This window comes from Corvus brachyrhynchos, unplaced genomic scaffold, assembly GCF_000691975.1.
Source record: "Corvus brachyrhynchos isolate BGI_N302 unplaced genomic scaffold, ASM69197v1 scaffold370, whole genome shotgun sequence".
In the NCBI taxonomy this organism is placed as follows: domain Eukaryota; kingdom Metazoa; phylum Chordata; class Aves; order Passeriformes; family Corvidae; genus Corvus; species Corvus brachyrhynchos.
The window spans coordinates 277,704-295,310 of NW_008235977.1; the positions used below are offsets into that span (position 1 = coordinate 277,704).

The 17,607-nt window shown below is 38.4% G+C and overlaps 1 protein-coding gene and 1 long non-coding RNA gene across 4 annotated transcripts in view; one reads left to right on the forward strand and one right to left on the reverse strand.

Annotated features, from left to right (window-relative positions):
• The window catches only part of LOC108445162, a 28,077-nt gene extending 10,477 nt beyond the window's left edge, over nt 1–17,600 (reverse strand). The window contains exons 1-5 of one of the 3 annotated variants that reach the window (XR_001859914.1): nt 17,345–17,600; nt 4,533–4,595; nt 3,185–3,340; nt 2,028–2,110; nt 179–317 (exon numbers count right to left, since the gene is read on the reverse strand). This is a non-coding gene — a long non-coding RNA (uncharacterized LOC108445162). Of the gene's footprint in view, nt 1–178; nt 318–2,027; nt 2,111–3,184; nt 3,341–4,519; nt 4,596–17,344 lie in introns of all 3 variants that reach the window. The other 2 variants (XR_001859911.1, XR_001859915.1) reach the window with 2 other exon arrangements.
• On the forward strand, nt 2,095–16,867 carry TMEM237 (transmembrane protein 237). The gene is made up of 14 exons (XM_008629691.2): nt 2,095–2,521; nt 3,268–3,299; nt 4,210–4,220; nt 4,729–4,785; nt 6,105–6,218; nt 6,599–6,713; nt 7,271–7,431; nt 8,059–8,182; nt 9,153–9,344; nt 10,275–10,348; nt 10,833–10,926; nt 12,086–12,207; nt 14,082–14,375; nt 14,450–16,867. The coding sequence occupies exons 1-13, from the start codon at nt 2,504–2,506 to the stop codon at nt 14,147–14,149; spliced, it is 1,182 nt and encodes a 393-aa protein (XP_008627913.1). The 5' UTR covers nt 2,095–2,503; the 3' UTR covers nt 14,150–14,375; nt 14,450–16,867.
• Nucleotides 17,601–17,607: the final 7 nt, after the last annotated feature.

Here is a 17,607-nt window from a genome sequence, read left to right on the forward strand (position 1 = left end):
GTACTGGTTTCTAATCAATAGATTAGATTGGCTGCTAATAATTTTTACCTTTTAAGATCGGAGCGGTGTTGGCATAACATGAATTACTCCAAAACCCAGTTACCTTCATTATACATGTAATGTATCTTTTCTGTTTCATCAACTCAAGTGCGTACAAACTGGCAGAACGTGGACTTACCAAAGAGGAAAATCGTCAGAAACCCTTTCTCTTGTTGCTTTGGTCTGTGGTAGCATTCTCTCCTCATCAAAGGGTAAAATGCTTGTGGCAAGTTAAGTTCCTCACTCTATTTCCCTCAGATTTGTAGTTGTTTTGCTCCCTGGGTACACAGATGGTTATTTTGTTAGCCTACCTAATCTTGGAGGAAAATCAACAAAACCAAGTTAAGCACTCTAGAAAGAGATTATTTAAAGTCAAATATTACAGCCCTCAGGATGCCTGCTTGTTCTAGAGCCAGGGCTTGTATTCCCTCTTTTAGAGTTAAAATGGGAGAGACCGAAGCCCCAACATACCATTGACGAGGGTTAAGTACTGGCGGAGGGTGAAACAGTAGCCAGCTCTGCGCTGCTGGTCCACGACCAGCTTCCCCACTTCTGCCTAGTCCAGCATTTGTCGACTCCTTCTCTTTGCCTTTCTTCCATGTGTTATTTACTTCTTTTTTGGTGGGTTTTTTGGTATTTTGTTCTGGTTTCGTTTTTTTCCTATTTCTGTATAGAACTTCATTTAGCAGTTTGTGACCATGGCTACAAGCTGAACTAGTTTAGAACCCTTTCTCCCTTGCTTTTGCTTGTCTGCAGCCCGAGAGACGACACCTCCCGTTCGGTGCCGAGGGGCTGGGCTGGCTCTGCTGAGCGAGCCACGGGCGACAAGGAGCAGCCAGAAGGAAACGGGATTACCTGGGTATACAACTGCTCATCCTTGTGCAGCAGGTCTTGAAAGCACCACCAAATACTTTGCCAGCACCCTGCTGAGCCAGAGTCTGGGAGGGAGAAAGCACAGCTACTTCCTCGGAGCTTCTCATCCAAACATACATCTTCAGCATCCACATTAACCAAACCCTCAAGCCACCCTCACTCAGCTGGGAGAATGCAATGAGGAAATAATTCCACAATGTTTCTTTGACCAAAACAAGCGGTGCCCTCCCTGCTGCATCCCGCGGGAGGGGGGATGTAACCGGCCGCAGGGTCACACGTTTCTGCCCATCTTTGCTGCGGAGGCAAACAAGCATTTCCTCGTGTTTTTTCATATAAATCTCTCAAAAGAAAATCTGCAAAGCTTTAACAGATCTGTAAAGGCTGTTTCAGTGTTTTTAAAGCATCGAGGACATTTAAACCTTTTCTGCTCTGCATCCTGGAATGGACAGCCGGGGGGCTGGGTAGTTCGTTTTCCCCCGAGTTTCCAGGTGCATCCCACCTGTGGCCTGGCTCAGGTGTGCAAACACAGGGTTTGACTGAGGCAGTGGGTGCCTGGTTTGTGGGAGTCTCGGTTTCGGGAGCACCGTTGGCTACGTTAGAGCACTCAGCGGCTCTTCTGTCAATAACAAAATGTCCATGGGAACCTGTCCCCAAACTCACCCTTTCTAGGAAGTTTGGAGTGAGTTACTTCAGACTCTGTGAAATGGACCAAAGTTGATAGCTCTGTGGCAGAGCTAGGGACTGTCACACGGATGGACAGATGAGTATTCACCGCTGGCTACTAGCATGTGGTTTCCTTTGTTGCAAGGAATAAATGATACAGAAGTCAATGCACTCCCCAGTTGTTTTGTAGACGGTAATAAAATGGAGAGGTATTATGCAATACAGACATACTATGGCACAGGCAGTGAATGCTGTATAAAAGGTTTGTAGGTTTTGTTTGTTTTTATGGGGTTTTTAGCTTTTAGTTTTTTTAAATACCAAGTATTTTAAACATTTAATATTTACTGCCACAAGAATGTTGGAAACAATAAAAGCAATGAGATCTGACCTTTACCAAGATGTTTTTCCCTTTCAGTGCACCAGTATAGTGTGACCAGTGTGGAGATACTTACAGCTTTTTACCAGCCAGAACAGGCAGCAACAGACCAGTCCCCACCAGTTTGCTGGGTGCCACTTAGGGTGTGCCGTTCTCTACCTGTGTAAATGGCACTTGCTGTCAGTCTTCAGCATGGCCAAAATCCAAGTGGAGAGATTTGAGGTCTAATCCTACAAACCCTTCCTTGCATGAGGCATCTCATTTGCTTTGGGTAAACAAACCAATGTAAAATTTGCATATAGGAACCTGTACCAGCATGCAGTTACGGGTTTTTTTAGTGCAAGTAACATTTGCTGTTGTGGAACAACCTGCCATTGTTTCAAATGGGTGTAGTTCTGGGTCCTGACCCAGGGGCAGGAAGATTCACATCCAGCTAATCCTGGCTGCCTGAAGTTTATTTTTAGTTCAGAATTAGCTGAGGTTCAATGTGAGCAGCGTGGGGGAGCATAGACCAGTTCACAGTGCCTCTTTCAGGGAACGACTTCAAATGATATGGGAAAGAAACAAGTGGTAAGTTTGTGGATCCTTGAGTCTTACCAGTCTTACAGCCCTTTTTATTTCTGGTATTAACTGAATTTTCTGAGCATGGGAAATACTTCTTTGTGTATATTCTTTCAATATAATTGTGTAGTACAAAATCTGAAAGTTAACTCCTTTTTCTAGATGAGAGAAAGGTATGAGCTCAGTTTCAGATTATTATCAGGAGATACTTTTAGATTTTAATTGCTTGACCTGCTGGTAAATATGTTCAAAATTATACAGAAAATTCCTATTTTATAATATTTAAAAGTATTTTCATAAGTGAGCTTACGTCCTTTTATTGTTTTTATTATTGTTCTGAATTTACATCTTCATTAATAGAAAATACTTAGCTCATGTTGTGTACTCTACAGTTATACTCAATGCTTAAATTATTGCAATATTTTGATATTTAAATAGAAGGACTAAAAAGCTTTCTAATGAAAGCGGTACCTTACATGAAAAGTGAAAATTATTGAAGCTGAAATGCAAGCTGTGCCTCACAAGCCGAGGTTAGCTGTAGTTTCCTACTGCAGTGCCTGTCAGAACTCTGGTAAAGGCGTATTATTCCAGCATCTTAAAAGAGCCTGCTTTTATGTAACATCTCCATCAGGAATGTTTGGCCATTTAGGAGGCATACAGAGCAAAACATACCTTGGATGTTCTGATCTGAAGCTGTTTTCTGAGAGGTGGTTTCATACTGACAGAAGTTGACTTTTGTCACTCTTGTCTTTCAGTGCCCGCCTCGTGCCCTTCCTCCAGTGCCAAGGTAAAATCATTGCATTCTGTGGAACTGATCATGATGCTGTACTGCAGATTTTGAAAGTAATAACATTAAGAGAAATAAGTTTAATAAACATCTGAGTAGTAAAATTGCTCCTCTTGCTAATTTATTGTCCCAAAATGCTTTACAAGGAACGCAAGGAATTTAAAAGTTTTACAGAAGCCAAGAAATTTTACCATATTGCCTCAGTTTTAATACTTATGAGAGCTAAACACTTTAAAATGTTTTAGATAAATATTCCGGTTTTAATGTCTAGTATAGTTTAATTGTTGTCCTTTTTACTCTTCTTCCTCTCTCTTTATTTTGGGTTCTTTAGTTTATTTGAATCACAAATCCTTTAAAACAGGAATTTCTGCAATTAGACTAGATATTCTTTAACAGGGTTATAGGTATCTATTAGTTTGATGTAGCATAGAGAAAAAATTGGGCTTTTTTTTTCAGTGTGGAAGGAAAAGCAATTTTATAGTTTTTTATGACATGGTACTTCAGAATTCCTTCAAAGTACCTGAAAGTAAATGCGATGTTTATGATTGTCGACAGATAGTGTCTTTTTAGTGATGTATGGGCTCAAATGTTTCATAACATTTGCTGGTTTGTTATATATCAGGCAGTAAGACAAGTTTTAATTAGCCAGGTGATTAAAGCTTTTAATCTGATCCCCAGCTAGGCAATCAAGAAACTGTGCATAGTCACTAACAAGTGTTGAATGTTGCTGATTGCTTTGTACCCTTAACCCGTTGTACACAACTGCTCATAAAGAGGAGCGGGGATAAGAAAATGAACCATAAAAGCAGCAGTGTGAATTTCACGGTTGTGAATTGTAATTGATTCAAAATTAACTTTCTTTTCATCTTTTTACACTGCTCGTCAACAACTTTTCTTCTTCGATACGAAGTGGAAACCAAGGTGAGTTATTAAAGAGAACTACAAACATTAGTAGTTCCTTTTGGTGCGACTCATTCTCTCTTTAAAGATAGAGCCTTTTCCTACATGCAGGCTGATTATTTAAACTGTGCTGCCATTGTTAGAACTGTCGTTTTTCTTTGCTCTCTTTAATGTTTGCTGTTTCCATTAAGGTAACTGAACTGTTACTGTGCTTTAAACAGTAAGTTTATTTTTCAGAGCATTATTCAGAGTATTTCAGTTTATCACTTAACGCACATGCGTGTGTGTATTGAGCCTTTGCTGCACATAAGACTTCTTACCCTGATTTCTTACCCTGTTTTCCTACCATCTTCTGTACTCCTCCTCCTTGTGTGAACTGGTGAATTGTCGTTTTACCTGTAAAAGACAAAGAACGTCATAATTTGTAAAAAAGAATCTATTTCTTAACTTGCAATAGGACGGCTGTTAAAAAAAGGAAATGGAGGTTTCTCCTTCCTGTGCACCCATACTTCTGTTTTATGTTCTGTAGATGAAATTCCACTGAGTCGTCCCAAAAAAAGGAAACCCAAAGGAAAGACTCCATTAGGTAAGGTCCTTCCAAGACTGAAAACTCTCCTTTTATTCCTGCTATTTTTTCCTTTCTAGCTTCTTTGCGTAATTCATTAAATAGTCATTTCCAGCTGTAAGCTGCTTATGCTGAGTGTATTAAGCACTTGAATTTTTGAATGAACTGAAATGAAACTCGTTTAACAATTTGACTCAATTTCAATTCTTGGCCAAATAAAGTCACAAGTTAATCACTCCATTATCACTGAAGAGCTGATTCTCAAAGATGACTAGCATCAGAGCTTTGTATTTTTACAAGAAACAGATCAGCAGAACAAACATATTGTTTTAAGCAAGATTGTAAGTCTGATCTATTTTGATAGGATCTAGTGGATTTCTGTAAACAGTTGACATGGGTCCATGTAAAAGTTTGATGAGTAAACCTCCTTTATTTGCTTAAAAGTGAGGCCTCACTGACAGACCTTTAAATACAACAAGTAGAGCTGTTGCTAGCAGGATATCCTATGGATTAAGTTTTGTTTACTGTTTTTTTCAGTGAGCTGAAAGATGGTGCAAAGTACACCTTGACTTTTGCCATTACTTTGCTGGTTAATTTTGCATTTTAGCACAATAAAGGTTTATAAAAGGTGGGTAAGCCTGAGCTTGAAGTGGAAACAGATTCAGTTGTTACCATAAAAACTGCAGTCCTTGAAAGAGCTATTAAAAAATATGTGTGATGTAAAATGGAGAAGTAATTTTGTCTTTCTGCATCTGATCATGCAAATTGATGCTACTGCACTATAATATGAATTTATGTTAACCTCTCACAGAAATATAATTCCTCCAAAGTATAATAATTCATGTCTTAGACTGGAGTAAATATCCTTCTGTGGTTTTGTTCTGCACCTTCTTTATTCTTGTGCTGTATTTTTAGCATTTAAATTTTCCTTTGATGTGATGCCATTTTGCCTTAGCATATATCTGTGTGGATCACCTTGTAATAAACTGTTAATTTTTCCTTGCATTATAATCTTTGCACATAGAAAAGAGAAATATAGAGATGTAGTTCTTCCCTGTGGTGGATTTTTTTCAGGCAGTCCTCTGCTGTATGCCCAAATGAGAATTGTGCTACTTCTTGGGTACTTAAATTCCCTCCTGAGCATGAAACTGTTACAGTGAAATACCTTTGTCTATTTCTGCTTCTCGTCACTGATTCCCAGCTCCTATATTTCCTAGCCAATGCATTTTCATCTCAGTTGTTTCTCAGCTGGGCAACAATGTAGGAAAGGGCAGCTTTCTCTTGCCTGTTTCTCAGTGGCTCTGAATTCAGGCTGCTGGATCTTTTCATATGGTTTTTAGATGGCATTGTGCAAGCAGCGGTTCGTCGGCAGTCTGAAAGCAGCGAGCCCCTGACTCCTGAACCTCCTGATGCCCCTCCTCAGAGGAAACGCAAGAAGAAGAAAGTACCTACTGGTATGTGAAATAGTTGTAAATGGGAAAGAGCAGTAAATAAAACTTGTAACACAGTAATATGACTGGACAATGTGTATTGTGGTTTAAAACATTTCATGTGATTCTTTACTTAAAACAGCTGAAAGTAATCTCTGGGTGAGTGGTAGCTTAGAGTTTCACTTTCTGGTTTCAGATTGCATAGGGTACAAACCTCCACGAAAATCATGGCAATAGTGTTTTGGAAATTATATAATACTTTATATCATTCAAAGCTCAGAAGATCATTGCTTTTCTTGCCACTCTTTTTATATAATAACTATTTACGTATTTAGGTGAATGTGTTTCCATTTTTATGAAAGCTCTGAAACTTTCATGTTGGGTTATTTTTTTTTAATCTTCAGATTCTGAGACCTCTTTTACCCAGCAAAATGTGGCATCCCTATTTCAGAATGGAAATGGCATGGATGTCCCTGAAGCTGAAGAAACAGTGATCCGCAAACAGAGAAAAAGAACAAAGTGAGACAAAACTAGTATAGCTCAAAATTTGGAATAACTGTGACAGTGAATGTGGCTGAGGAGCATTTTACATTGTCATTTTACAAAAATGAAAAATCTTGAAGCCCACAATACCATTCAGCCTGTGTGCAGTTCTTTCCAGGGTCAAGATCTAACTTTTTTCACTTCTTTGTTCTATGCATACCTGGATGCATTACAGCTCTGAATACATTTTCATGAGCCTAGTAGTTCAGTCACAGACACGAAAAAAATTAGAATATGGAACTACTTTCTCTCATTCTTACTATCTTAATTTTATGAGAGTTAGTATTTTTTCCCCAATTGTTCTAATATGTTCTAATTGTTACTCTCTTATGGAATTAATCTTACAGTTTTAGTCAACTAACTCCATGAGAACCTTAGTCCTTAAAATTATAAACAGGGTAATATTATACAGGTCATAGCCTGATCAGTTCTTACCAGTCAGGTTAGACATATTAAATGTTCGTAGGAGCCTTTGGATTTTACACATTACTTCCTATTCTTTCTCTGTCCCATTGTGTGTTCTGTGCCAACAGGAAACCTCGGCCAGCTGAAATGCACAGTTCCAATGAGCTGGAAGTGGAGGAGGAAGACATCATTGAAGATGAGCACAGAAAGAGCCCAGATCAGCAGCCTGTGTTTGCTGCTCCCACTGGAATTAGTCAGCCTGTTAGCAAAGTGTTTGTTGAAAAAAATCGTAAGTTCTTCTAGTGATTTAAGTAATTTAAGAATATTCTTGCAATTAAAGGAAGAATTCTTGTATCTAAAATCCAAATACTGTAGTATTAGGAAGAATTTTTTTTAAAGTTTTCCAAAACAAAAATTTGGAAATAAATATACATGATAGTTTTTCAACAGTGAATGCTAGTGTTGCTGTGCTGGTATATTTGGTTGAATTTTTTAATTCCATGGTGGGGGTGAAAAAGGTTTCAAAGTACCCAGCTGAGCTCTTTTGACTTAATATTGTCACAGTACCTGGAGAAGAAATGATTACTTGCAAAAAATCTTTCAAGTGGAAGTCTTTTTGCAAGGTATTGGGGTTTTTCTGTTGTTCTGTTTGGGGTTTTTTTGTCCCAGGGAACAATGAGTAATTTCCCGAAGTGCTTTGCACGTTGTTAAATCCATAGCCTGGCCCACCAGGATGCATCACTCTCACCAGAGGAATCCTGTATCAGTGTAAGCTGACAAAGGGCAGGAAGTGGGGAAAATTTTTTTTCTAATGGGAATTCTGATGCTTACAGCTTTTTAACACTAATAAGCATTAATGAGAAATTATGAAGAAAGGAAACAGAGCTCTCTAAAACTTATTTCTTTATCCTTTCAGGGCGTTTTCAGGCAGCTGACCGTGCAGAATTTATTAAAACCACTGAAAACATCAATGTACTTCTGGATGTGAAGGCTTCATGGACTACTAGAGATGTTGCTCTCTCCGTGCACCGAAGTTTCAGGTGAAAGATAAATATTCCGATGTAAATAAACATAAATCAGGAGTTTGGTTTTGGTTTGGGTTTTTTTCCTCCCTGAAAATTAGTGTCTTTCCTCTATAGTTGTGACGTATTTTTATTTCTTTTGGATATTCCTAATAAACGGTGTTCAGGATGCAACAGGTATAAAGTTTATCCGTCCTCTTACTGGTATTTGTTGTCAAGAGAATGTATTTCTAGTTTAGACATTACCTGTGAAATACAGCTTATAAAAAGAGTAACTAAGAAAGCTGTATTGCAAAGATTCAGACAAAATCTGAATAGCAAGAGATTGAGCTGATAACCAAAATCTTAGTCACCTACAGAAATGCATTAGAAAATAAGACTGACCCATCACGTGTATCACTAGAATAAAAATACCTGAATTCAGATAGTTCTCAAAGATAAATCCTGGTTGGTGAAAAATAGGGAGGAGTGAAATTGGACTGGGGGGATAAGCTTGCACATAACAGCAAAAACATTGTGTATTTTTTTAATAGGTGGTTGTATTGTGATAGAGAATGGGAAGATACCAGCCATTTTCTTCTTTGGTTTTTTATCTGGAAGCCTGTGCTTCCTTCTCAAGCTTTTCCTTAGCAATGAAGATAATGAAAAGATTGCCTTGGGGACAAGTTAGAACATTGTGTAAGTGTAAGGGGCAGTGGTCTTGGGAAACTACAGGCAGCTACAAGTGAAAGTATTTGATTCCTGTAGCTGTAATGAAGGGAAGGCAAAACATCTTTGTTTTCTTTAAGCTCTCAGGTTCTGGTGCACTCTGTGAAGGGAGGAAGCAGAACTCTTGCTTATAATTTTTAAAACTAGATCAAAAAAGCACTCAGAAACAATCTCTGAAAGGCTTTGAAAAGCGGAGTTGAACAGATGGATTAATAGGCCTTTTCTATCTGTAGCTAATTCAAGATGTTGAAACTGGTCTAATGTTCTTTCTTCCATTCAGGGTGTTTGGCCTCTTCACCCATGGCTTCCTTGCTGGTTATGCTGTATGGAACATCGTGGTTATTTACATTTTGGCAGGAAAAGAGCTTTCCATGGTTTCTAACCTGCTTGAACAGTATAAGACAATAGCATACCCAGCTCAAAGTTTGTTCTATTTGTTGCTGTCTATCAGTACAGTCTCAGCCTTTGACAGGTAAAATATATTTGTATTTGAAAGGTGTATATAATTTGTGTATAAGATATTCCTTTCTCCTTTCTATGGCACGTTTTGATTTGCTGTTGATGATTTAATTGATATGCTTAAAGAATGATTTTTCTTATGGCTGACTGTACAAAGAAAGGGTGTACTTGTGCATCCAGACCTTTGGTACTCATTTCTGTCCAGTGCTTGCACCGTGCTTCAATGTGCTGCTGCTGTTTGTGTGATCAGGAGGTGAAACAAATATAAGAGCTGACTTGCTTTTTGGAGGTGGGACTGTGAAGAGGGGTAGAGAACAACAAGTGTTTCTATCAGGCTGCTTTTCATATGAATCCATTCCCTAGTCAAGTTTGAAACATAGCTGTGTGAACAGTTTTCCTGGCTTAGTTGGGGTTTCTGCATTACAGATTAAGAGTGGGAATGAAAAGAAAGAAGCTCAAAAAAGATAATAAACTAGACTAGATTCATGGATGTTACAAATGTTTCTTTTAGTTACAGGTAAAATAAGCCAGGAGAGGAGTTGGTGCTGTGGAAAAAACGGTGACTTTTTTTTCCTAGAAGGATGGCAGGGAGGAGTCCCAAGTTATTCATATTTGCTCCTGTAAGCAGTGAAAGCAGTTACATTAGCATGGACACTGAACTGAATGGCAAGGATTAGAGGGGACAGATGTCACCATGTTCTCCCTGTTTCAGGAAGTCTGCAGTGTGAAAGCTACAGACCTCATGGAACATCCTCCTTTGTTTCAGTCTTTCTTGGAATTGGTATAATGGGGACCATTGCCATATGTGGGATGTAGTTGCATATTAAGACACTGTTACAGAAGCAGAAAAAATACCTTGCAAAAAGAACGACAGAATACTTGTTAGAGGAACAATATGATTGTCTTACTAGGCTATGTTAATGACTTTGGATTTTGTTACCAGGATTGATTTGGCAAAAGCATCGGTTGCACTGAGGGGCTTTCTTACCCTAGACGCAGCAGCACTAGCTGCTTTCTGTAAGTATTTTGAAGTGGACAGGAAGCTGTCCAGAAAACATGGTAAATGGAAAACTCCTCCACACTCTTTTTAGTGAAATCTTCCTCCCAGGTTATTTTCTGCTTTAGAATAAATTACTTGCTCGGTAGTTGATAGTAGCAAAGGCCATAAACAGTTTGTTCCATATTTTTTAAAGCATTTGCAATAGTAGCATTAGTAAGGCTGTTAGTGAGATAGTTCTTTTCCATTTCTCAATACAGAACACAAACCTAACAAAAAACCAGAATCACAAGATGCAACCTTTGATGTAGCTCATGGATTGCAGAAGTGCAGAAACCACTTTGATGTGTCAGGGGAATGTTAAAGAAGAGGGAATGAATTAGAGGAGACTGTCACTGGAGGCAGTGGAGTGAAAGGAAAGAAAATGTAGTGATTAGTACCATGTCATGATGAGACAGCATTTTGTGAGTTTGTATCTGACACTACTAATTCCATTTCTTCCAGTGTACTTTGCGGCTCTTATCTTATCCTTAAGCCAGCAGATGACATGTGACAGAATCAACCTCTACACACCACCTTCGGAAAATGGCAGTATCTGGTAGGAAACAAGAAATCACTTCTGTAAATTATAACATAGCTCACTTAGGGACCCTTGTCAAACTGGCAGACTGAAGCAGTTGAAGATATGTAAGAAATTATTGGTGAAGGATTTTATTTCTGAACCTGCCTTTGTTTGAGCTTGTCCTGAGTATTTGATATTTTCACTGAAAAATAAAAACTCAAGGATGAGTTTGGTCACATTGGTTGCAAATCCATTGTACCCCAAACAAGAGTTGGAATGATGCTGGAAATGTTATCTGGCAGGAACCTTAAGAACCTCTTTTGCTTGAGAAGTGGGACCCTACTGAGGTAACCATTTTGGGTTCAAGGGCAGGACATTCTATAGACAGTCAATACTGTTTTTGAAGGAGTCTGCCACAGATGCATGGGCATAGCGGACACAGCTGGCATTTAAATATAAATCATTGTTTCATGTTAGGTGATCCCATCCAAAACTGTTACTTTCTGGAGTACTTATTAATAGACTTAAATTCTGGTAGCATGAGTTTTTAAAGTAAACCAGGAGAAGTAGAACAAAGGCACTTACGTGAAAGTTTGCTGGTTTGGGCAGTTAGTTTTGGGGGGGACAGGGGTTTAGGGTTTCTATATAAATGTTTGTTGAGTTGTTTATTAAAAAGCCTAGATTCTCTAGGCTACCATAACCTGTTACTGGTACAACAGTAAGAAAAGTTTCAGCTAGTGTAAATCATTCCTTCTTAAAATCCTATCTCATCCACCCTGCAGCATCTGTGCACAAGTCCTTGCATTGGCTTCCACACAGATTTACTGACTCGCTGTTCATGTGCCTTGCTGACTTGTGAGCAAGTGCTTAAAAATAAGGTTGACTGATGGCATTTTGTAAAATTTGACCATGCATTTTGATTTTTGTTTTCTTTCTCTTGACCAAGGAAAGGAATTTTTTGTTGAAATATGCAAATGGACTTTCTCAATGAGATTATGGGGTTTCTTAGCTGAGTCACTGTCTTTGGTAATTGTTCTCTTTACCAGGCCTTTGCAATGCAAGACCATCATGATGGTACAAGTAGCTCTCTTTTCACATCTGGCTTAGCAAACTTGTTTTGATGATATTCTGTTGAAATTATTATTGTAACTTCTAAGTACCAGTGACGGCTGATGGTTTGATGTGTCCTTCCCAGGACTGCAGGTACAGAGGAAGAAATTGTTCATTCATGGGTTGTGGTGAATCTCGTAGTGTCTGTTCTAGTTGGGACAAGTTGGATCTTCTTGTCTTCCCGACCAGAGCTAGACCACAGTGAAGGTAGGAAACATTAATAGGCAAAATGTTGTTAATTCAAGTTGGTTTTTTTAATGTGCTGTGCTCTGCATTTGGTGTTCAAGCTAGTTCTGAGAAATTTCGTAACTGAGGAAGAACAAGTATCTCCTAGCAACCTTCCACAGCAAATGCTTCTTAGAATGTTAGTGTCTGTGTTTAGTTTTATAAACATTAACTCAAAAAGAAACGCTTTATTATCCTGTCTGAAGCAACATGAATTTTGAAACATTACACAGCGTCTCTTTTCAATGAAGAGAAAAATAATGTAAAATACTTTAATAGTATTTTAAATATTTGAAATGTATTTATTCCACTCATGCCTTAGAAAAGTCCCTAATGTTATTAATGTTCCTTCTGCAAGTGCTTAATGTGTTACAAGTTCAGTATTGTTTTCAGTAGAACATTGCGGTAGGCTTTGACTCCCAAGCTTTGAAAAGTCAGATTTTTGCTTGCAGAACAGGACTTCAAATGAGGACTGCTTGTGCTTGCTCAGGCTGGAGGAGAGGGCAAGCAGGTTCTTCTCATAGAAGAAACTTGGCTAGAAAGTAGGCCTTCTTCATTTTGTGTTCCACCTGGGATCCAAAGGTGTGTCATAACTCAGCATTCCTGTCAAGTGCATGCAGCCTGTCACTTGAAGGTATGCTGTACATAGAAATCCTAAGTTTCAACTTAAAAGTCAACAGATATCCTAGGAAAACCATGAACTGAAGCACAGATTTGTGTTTGGGAGACTGAGGATTCAACATGCCCCTTCAAATTACTTTCGAATTTTAATGTACAGGTGTCCGTATTTCAGCTGGCTCCAGTTACTATGTTTATTTCTAATAACTCATTTAATGAGTTAAAAAAACCCAAACAACTAAGTGGCAGCCTTTACGGTCCTCAATGTTAAAATTTATAAGAGATGCTTAAATCATATTGAAACCCCATGTTTTAAATAATAAAGACTTGCTTGAGAAATCCAGTGGCAGAATTTTACTCAGGTTTTGATTAATTTTTTTGGTATTTACATGTGCCTACTAAGATTGGAACACCACTTCAGAAATTTCTAGAGAGAAATTCATTAGGACTTAGTCCAAATAGCAGAGAAAGCTTAGTCTGCTAAGGATGGGGTAGCCAATCATGTGGCTCTCAAACTTGAGAGGATAAACCACATTGCTGCATGTACTGTAACTACCATGCTGCCAAGCTGTTGACAAACAGTGGGCGATATGCTGGATGTGCAGGCAGCAAGACAGAAAGCACTCCTGTGCTGAGGTGCAGTATAGGTAGAACCCAGACAGGAGAAAACTCCACCCTCAGCGCACAGAGCTGCAGAAGGGCTACTTCATGAGATGCTTGGTGTGCATAGCCAATTTCTTCACAAGGAGTTCTTCGCTGCTGACCTCGGGCTGTTTCCCACGCCTGAGGTGCCGTGGTGACAGCTGTGAGCAAGTACCATTCATGCATGATTCTTCCTAAGCCAGGTTCTAGTGCTGCTAACTTAACACTGTGAAACACAGAGCAGAGACATCTAAAAATAAACAAGCCTCTAAACAGAAGTCTTCCTTCCTGAGTCTGACACTCTCAGAACTTTAACAATCCCTCAGTCTACTTCAGAGTTGTGTTTCAGTCTCCATGTTGAATGCATGATGGTGCTACACATGATCAGCTGCTAACATTGTCACCAGTTCTGTTAATTTTGGGGAGCAATAGTTTTCTAAAAACACTGGTGGCCCTTGCCATTGCAGAGTTGTTGATTATATATTGGAATGAAAAGCAGGAGGCTTGGGAGAATGCTAGGGTGCTTTTCAGGAATAATGGAATTGTATTCAGGTGAAAGTTCCAAAGAAAACATAATTCTTCCCTTTCTCTTTTAGAATGGATGTTTCATTCCGAAATTGAGGAATTTCCTCAGGGAGATGTCATACCCAGAGTCCAGCCATAAGTGGGACAAGAATCTGCAAATATTGTAGCTCTGACTGATGGCTCAATATGTTGTGTATTATAGCTATGTATTATAATTTTCATAAAGAAAAAAATGTATTTTTATATTGTATATATTTAATGTTGATCTTTTTATATGTATGCTACTGTTCCCAAATATGATTGAAAACTTTTATACTTTGCTTTTTATTTTACAAAGCGGATTATCCCTAGTGCATAAAGTCAAGGTAATTTTGTAGCCAAAGACATAGCCAAAGACACTAGAGGGATGCAGAAGATTTCCCTAGTGCATAAAGTCAAGGTAATTTTGTAAATATTGCTACCTACATAGCCAAAGACACTAGAGGGATGCAGAAGATCAGGTTCAGTGCTTTTTTGACTGCTATACAGTCTTCAACAACCTACTTTTGTTAGTAATGCTGACAGCAATTAGCTTATCTGATTTGATTAAATATTTTCTAGAGGTTAAAAAAAAAATCTTATGACAAAAGTAGTCTAAGGAAAATTTATAACAAAACAGAGTTAGGAAGCATAAACCCCACCAAGTTAGTAAGCTTAAAATGATCTACATTTATTTCTCATAAAAAAATATTTTCTAGAATAAAGGATTAAATTGACAGGGATTTTGTTTAACAATCCATAGAAGAGGACACTTTTTTAATCTTCATTTAGTTCTCTTGACAAAGATCTTGATGATAAGAAGTTCTTACAGGTTGATGTAGATACAAGACGAAGAAGTTTTAATATTGCAAGAATTTGGTCAGTTAAATACATCTTCTAATCCAACAGGGTGTTTTTGTGTTGCCAACAGGATGTATCCATGTCCTGTAATTTCTCAGCAGTCAGGAAGTGTAACTATTACAAAGCCACTCACAAGAATAGTGTTCTGATTTCTCCTTCCCTAGTACGGCAAGAGCAATCGTTTTATTCACTGCTATTTCTAAACAAACTTGGATTTCATAGATGTTTAAAATGTTCCTACTTCTACCTGTTTTGATGGAGATTGTTTTCTGCCAAATTGTTGGTTTGTGATAGGATAGAATGGGAAACTTCTTCCTAAAATTACAAGAAAATGCTTATTAAAGCAACCCAAAAACTCTGCAGCAATCCACCTTCTATGCAGTGACCTATTAGTAACTGTGGCAGGTGGTGGGTTTTGCTGATGAGAACTAACATCCCTTTTCCTTTATAGTGGCAAATGAAAGCATTGCAGATACGAATAAATACAGATATATTGCAGGACGAAATGATCTCCTTAGTAGACACAGACAAGGTCTAGTTTGAAAACCAATTATCAAGAAAACATCACCTAAAGCCCCAAACTTGTTTGAATATGTTACTTAACATGTTGATTTTGCCTTGTTTGATGTAATATGTGTGTCTGTGGGTGGTTGTAAAAGGGGCACACTTGTCAAAAGTTCAGTGAAGAATTACTGAACTTTTTAGTAGTGAAGTTAAGAGTAGCCAAATAAGACTTGAAAGGAAATGTCAAAGAGCTTTCAAAGCTTTGTGTGCTAACTTTCTGTGCTGTTACCTGAGTTGCTTCAAAACAAACATGGGAATGTGAATAACTAGGGCCCTATTGAGGACCTGTGTTCTCTTGTGTCCATTCAGCAAATTTAAGTTACTCAAAAATTCAGTGTTCATGACATCTTTTAAATGCTGTGGTAATCTTGACAGGGAGAGAAAAGAGATCTACAAGAACTAAAAGATGTTCTACAGCTGTTGGCTGGATTCTGAGGCATTCAGTTTGTTGTGGGAAGGAGCCCTTAACCTCTTTTGTAAATGGTTATGGCTCTTGTGTCTGTATTTTTGTAAAACTAGAACTAAATTATAGCTGGCACTGCATTAAAATGGAGAAATTCAGGGTACTGGGCTCCTTCAGTTGTGCACTGGATGTTCTTGCCATGATTTGGCTGTAGGAGATGAAGGATGAGACAGGAAGTGTTCCCATGTAGTTTGCCACCACGCTTTCTCCTGATGTTGTGTGTTTGCTTGCGGAATCACTGACCTCTGAAGATGAGATTATTAATGGCATGGCTACGTGACTTCTTTCATCTTGGTATGGTCAGAAGTATAATTTTGCCCATAAAATATGGAGCTCAGCAAAAGTGTCCTAAGGCATCACATTAGTACAGGAAAAACTTGGATAACATCTTTGCTTGATTTCTGACATTAATACTAGGAATTGGCCTTCCAGCTATCCCTTGGACAAAGTGATGCCAGCCAAGAGCCAGATTAATTCTTATTGTGAAATATAGTAGTTTTTAGGTGGTTGAGCAGGGATTGAATTAATGAACTTACTGTGATCAGTATTTTAAGCCAGGCTTGCCTTTCCAGTGTATCTTTTTAGGAGGGTCCGAGTATATCCATATTTAAATTAATGAGTTTTGAGGTTGCCATATAAAAACAATAAACAGTTTTACGGCTAATTATCTATTTTACAAAATACTTTTCATTCAATTAAGCCTCACAGGGGAATATGAGTTTAACTGAGCTTTTTTTTTTAGTTTCTTGGAAAGTTTTAGAACAAGTTTACAAAATTGATGTTTAATTATAGAACATGCAATATTTGTAGAAGCCTTAACTGAAATGCCTTTGTGCATTTCCATATCATCGTTTTTACTGCATTTGTGTTAATGAAAAAATTACAGATATGTTGGTGCCAAGTTCTTGTTTTTACATATATGAAACAATTAAACAATTGCTGTAAACTAGATAGAAATGGTGGTATTACTTTGTCTTGTTTCCAGTTGTTTAGTCTGTTTAAAATAAATCAGTCTGTCTGAGGATTTGGCATGGGTGACTGGGGCTGTCTGGGGCTGCTCCAGACTTGGGTGGACAAAGTCCGGCCTGATCAGAGGCTGGACCCAGTGGGCCTCTGGAGGCCCTCCAAAGCGAAATTGCTTTAATTACTTAAATTGTTGTAGTTATTTAAAATTTGGTTAATTTCGACTTGTTTTAAATGTTAACTCTCTCAAGGCAGCTTTCTCAACATGAAGCCTGGTGACAATAATTTGCAGAACGTCTTTTTAAAGTAGTCTTGGTATTGCTGCGGTAACCTTTAGGACAGTTATAATTAGGTGAGAATTACTCGCTTGTATATTTCCAGCAGAATTAATTTAAAATAACTGAAGGCTTTGGGAGATGAGAGAAAACCATCAGGTACATACCTATAGTTAAGCCTAAGCCTTACCTGTCTCTTCCTTTTTCCTCAAAGCGGTGTGGAAGGTGCTCTTGCATTCCTCAGTGCGGCTATGCTTGAAACTGCTGTGTAAGTCCACAGATACTTGCAGAAAGACTGTTTTCCCTGGGTGTTATTTTTGTACTCTGCCCCCGGGGCTGCTCGCTTTCTTCACGGAGGGCAGGCAGGGCTCCCAGCCTCTCGCCTGAAACCCGCCGGTTGCTGCTTCTGAAGACAGGGGCTTTAGGTGATGGTTTTTCCTGCCGTGCTGCCCA

What these genes read in the sequence shown, in the direction of transcription:
- TMEM237 (XM_008629691.2), top strand. An exon ending in TCGGAAAATGGCAGTATCTG is followed by an intron (nt 10,927 to 12,085) that starts GTAGGAAACAAG and finishes TGTCCTTCCCAG; the next exon opens with GACTGCAGGTACAGAGGAAG. An exon ending in AGAGCTAGACCACAGTGAAG is followed by an intron (nt 12,208 to 14,081) that starts GTAGGAAACATT and finishes TTTCTCTTTTAG; the next exon opens with AATGGATGTTTCATTCCGAA.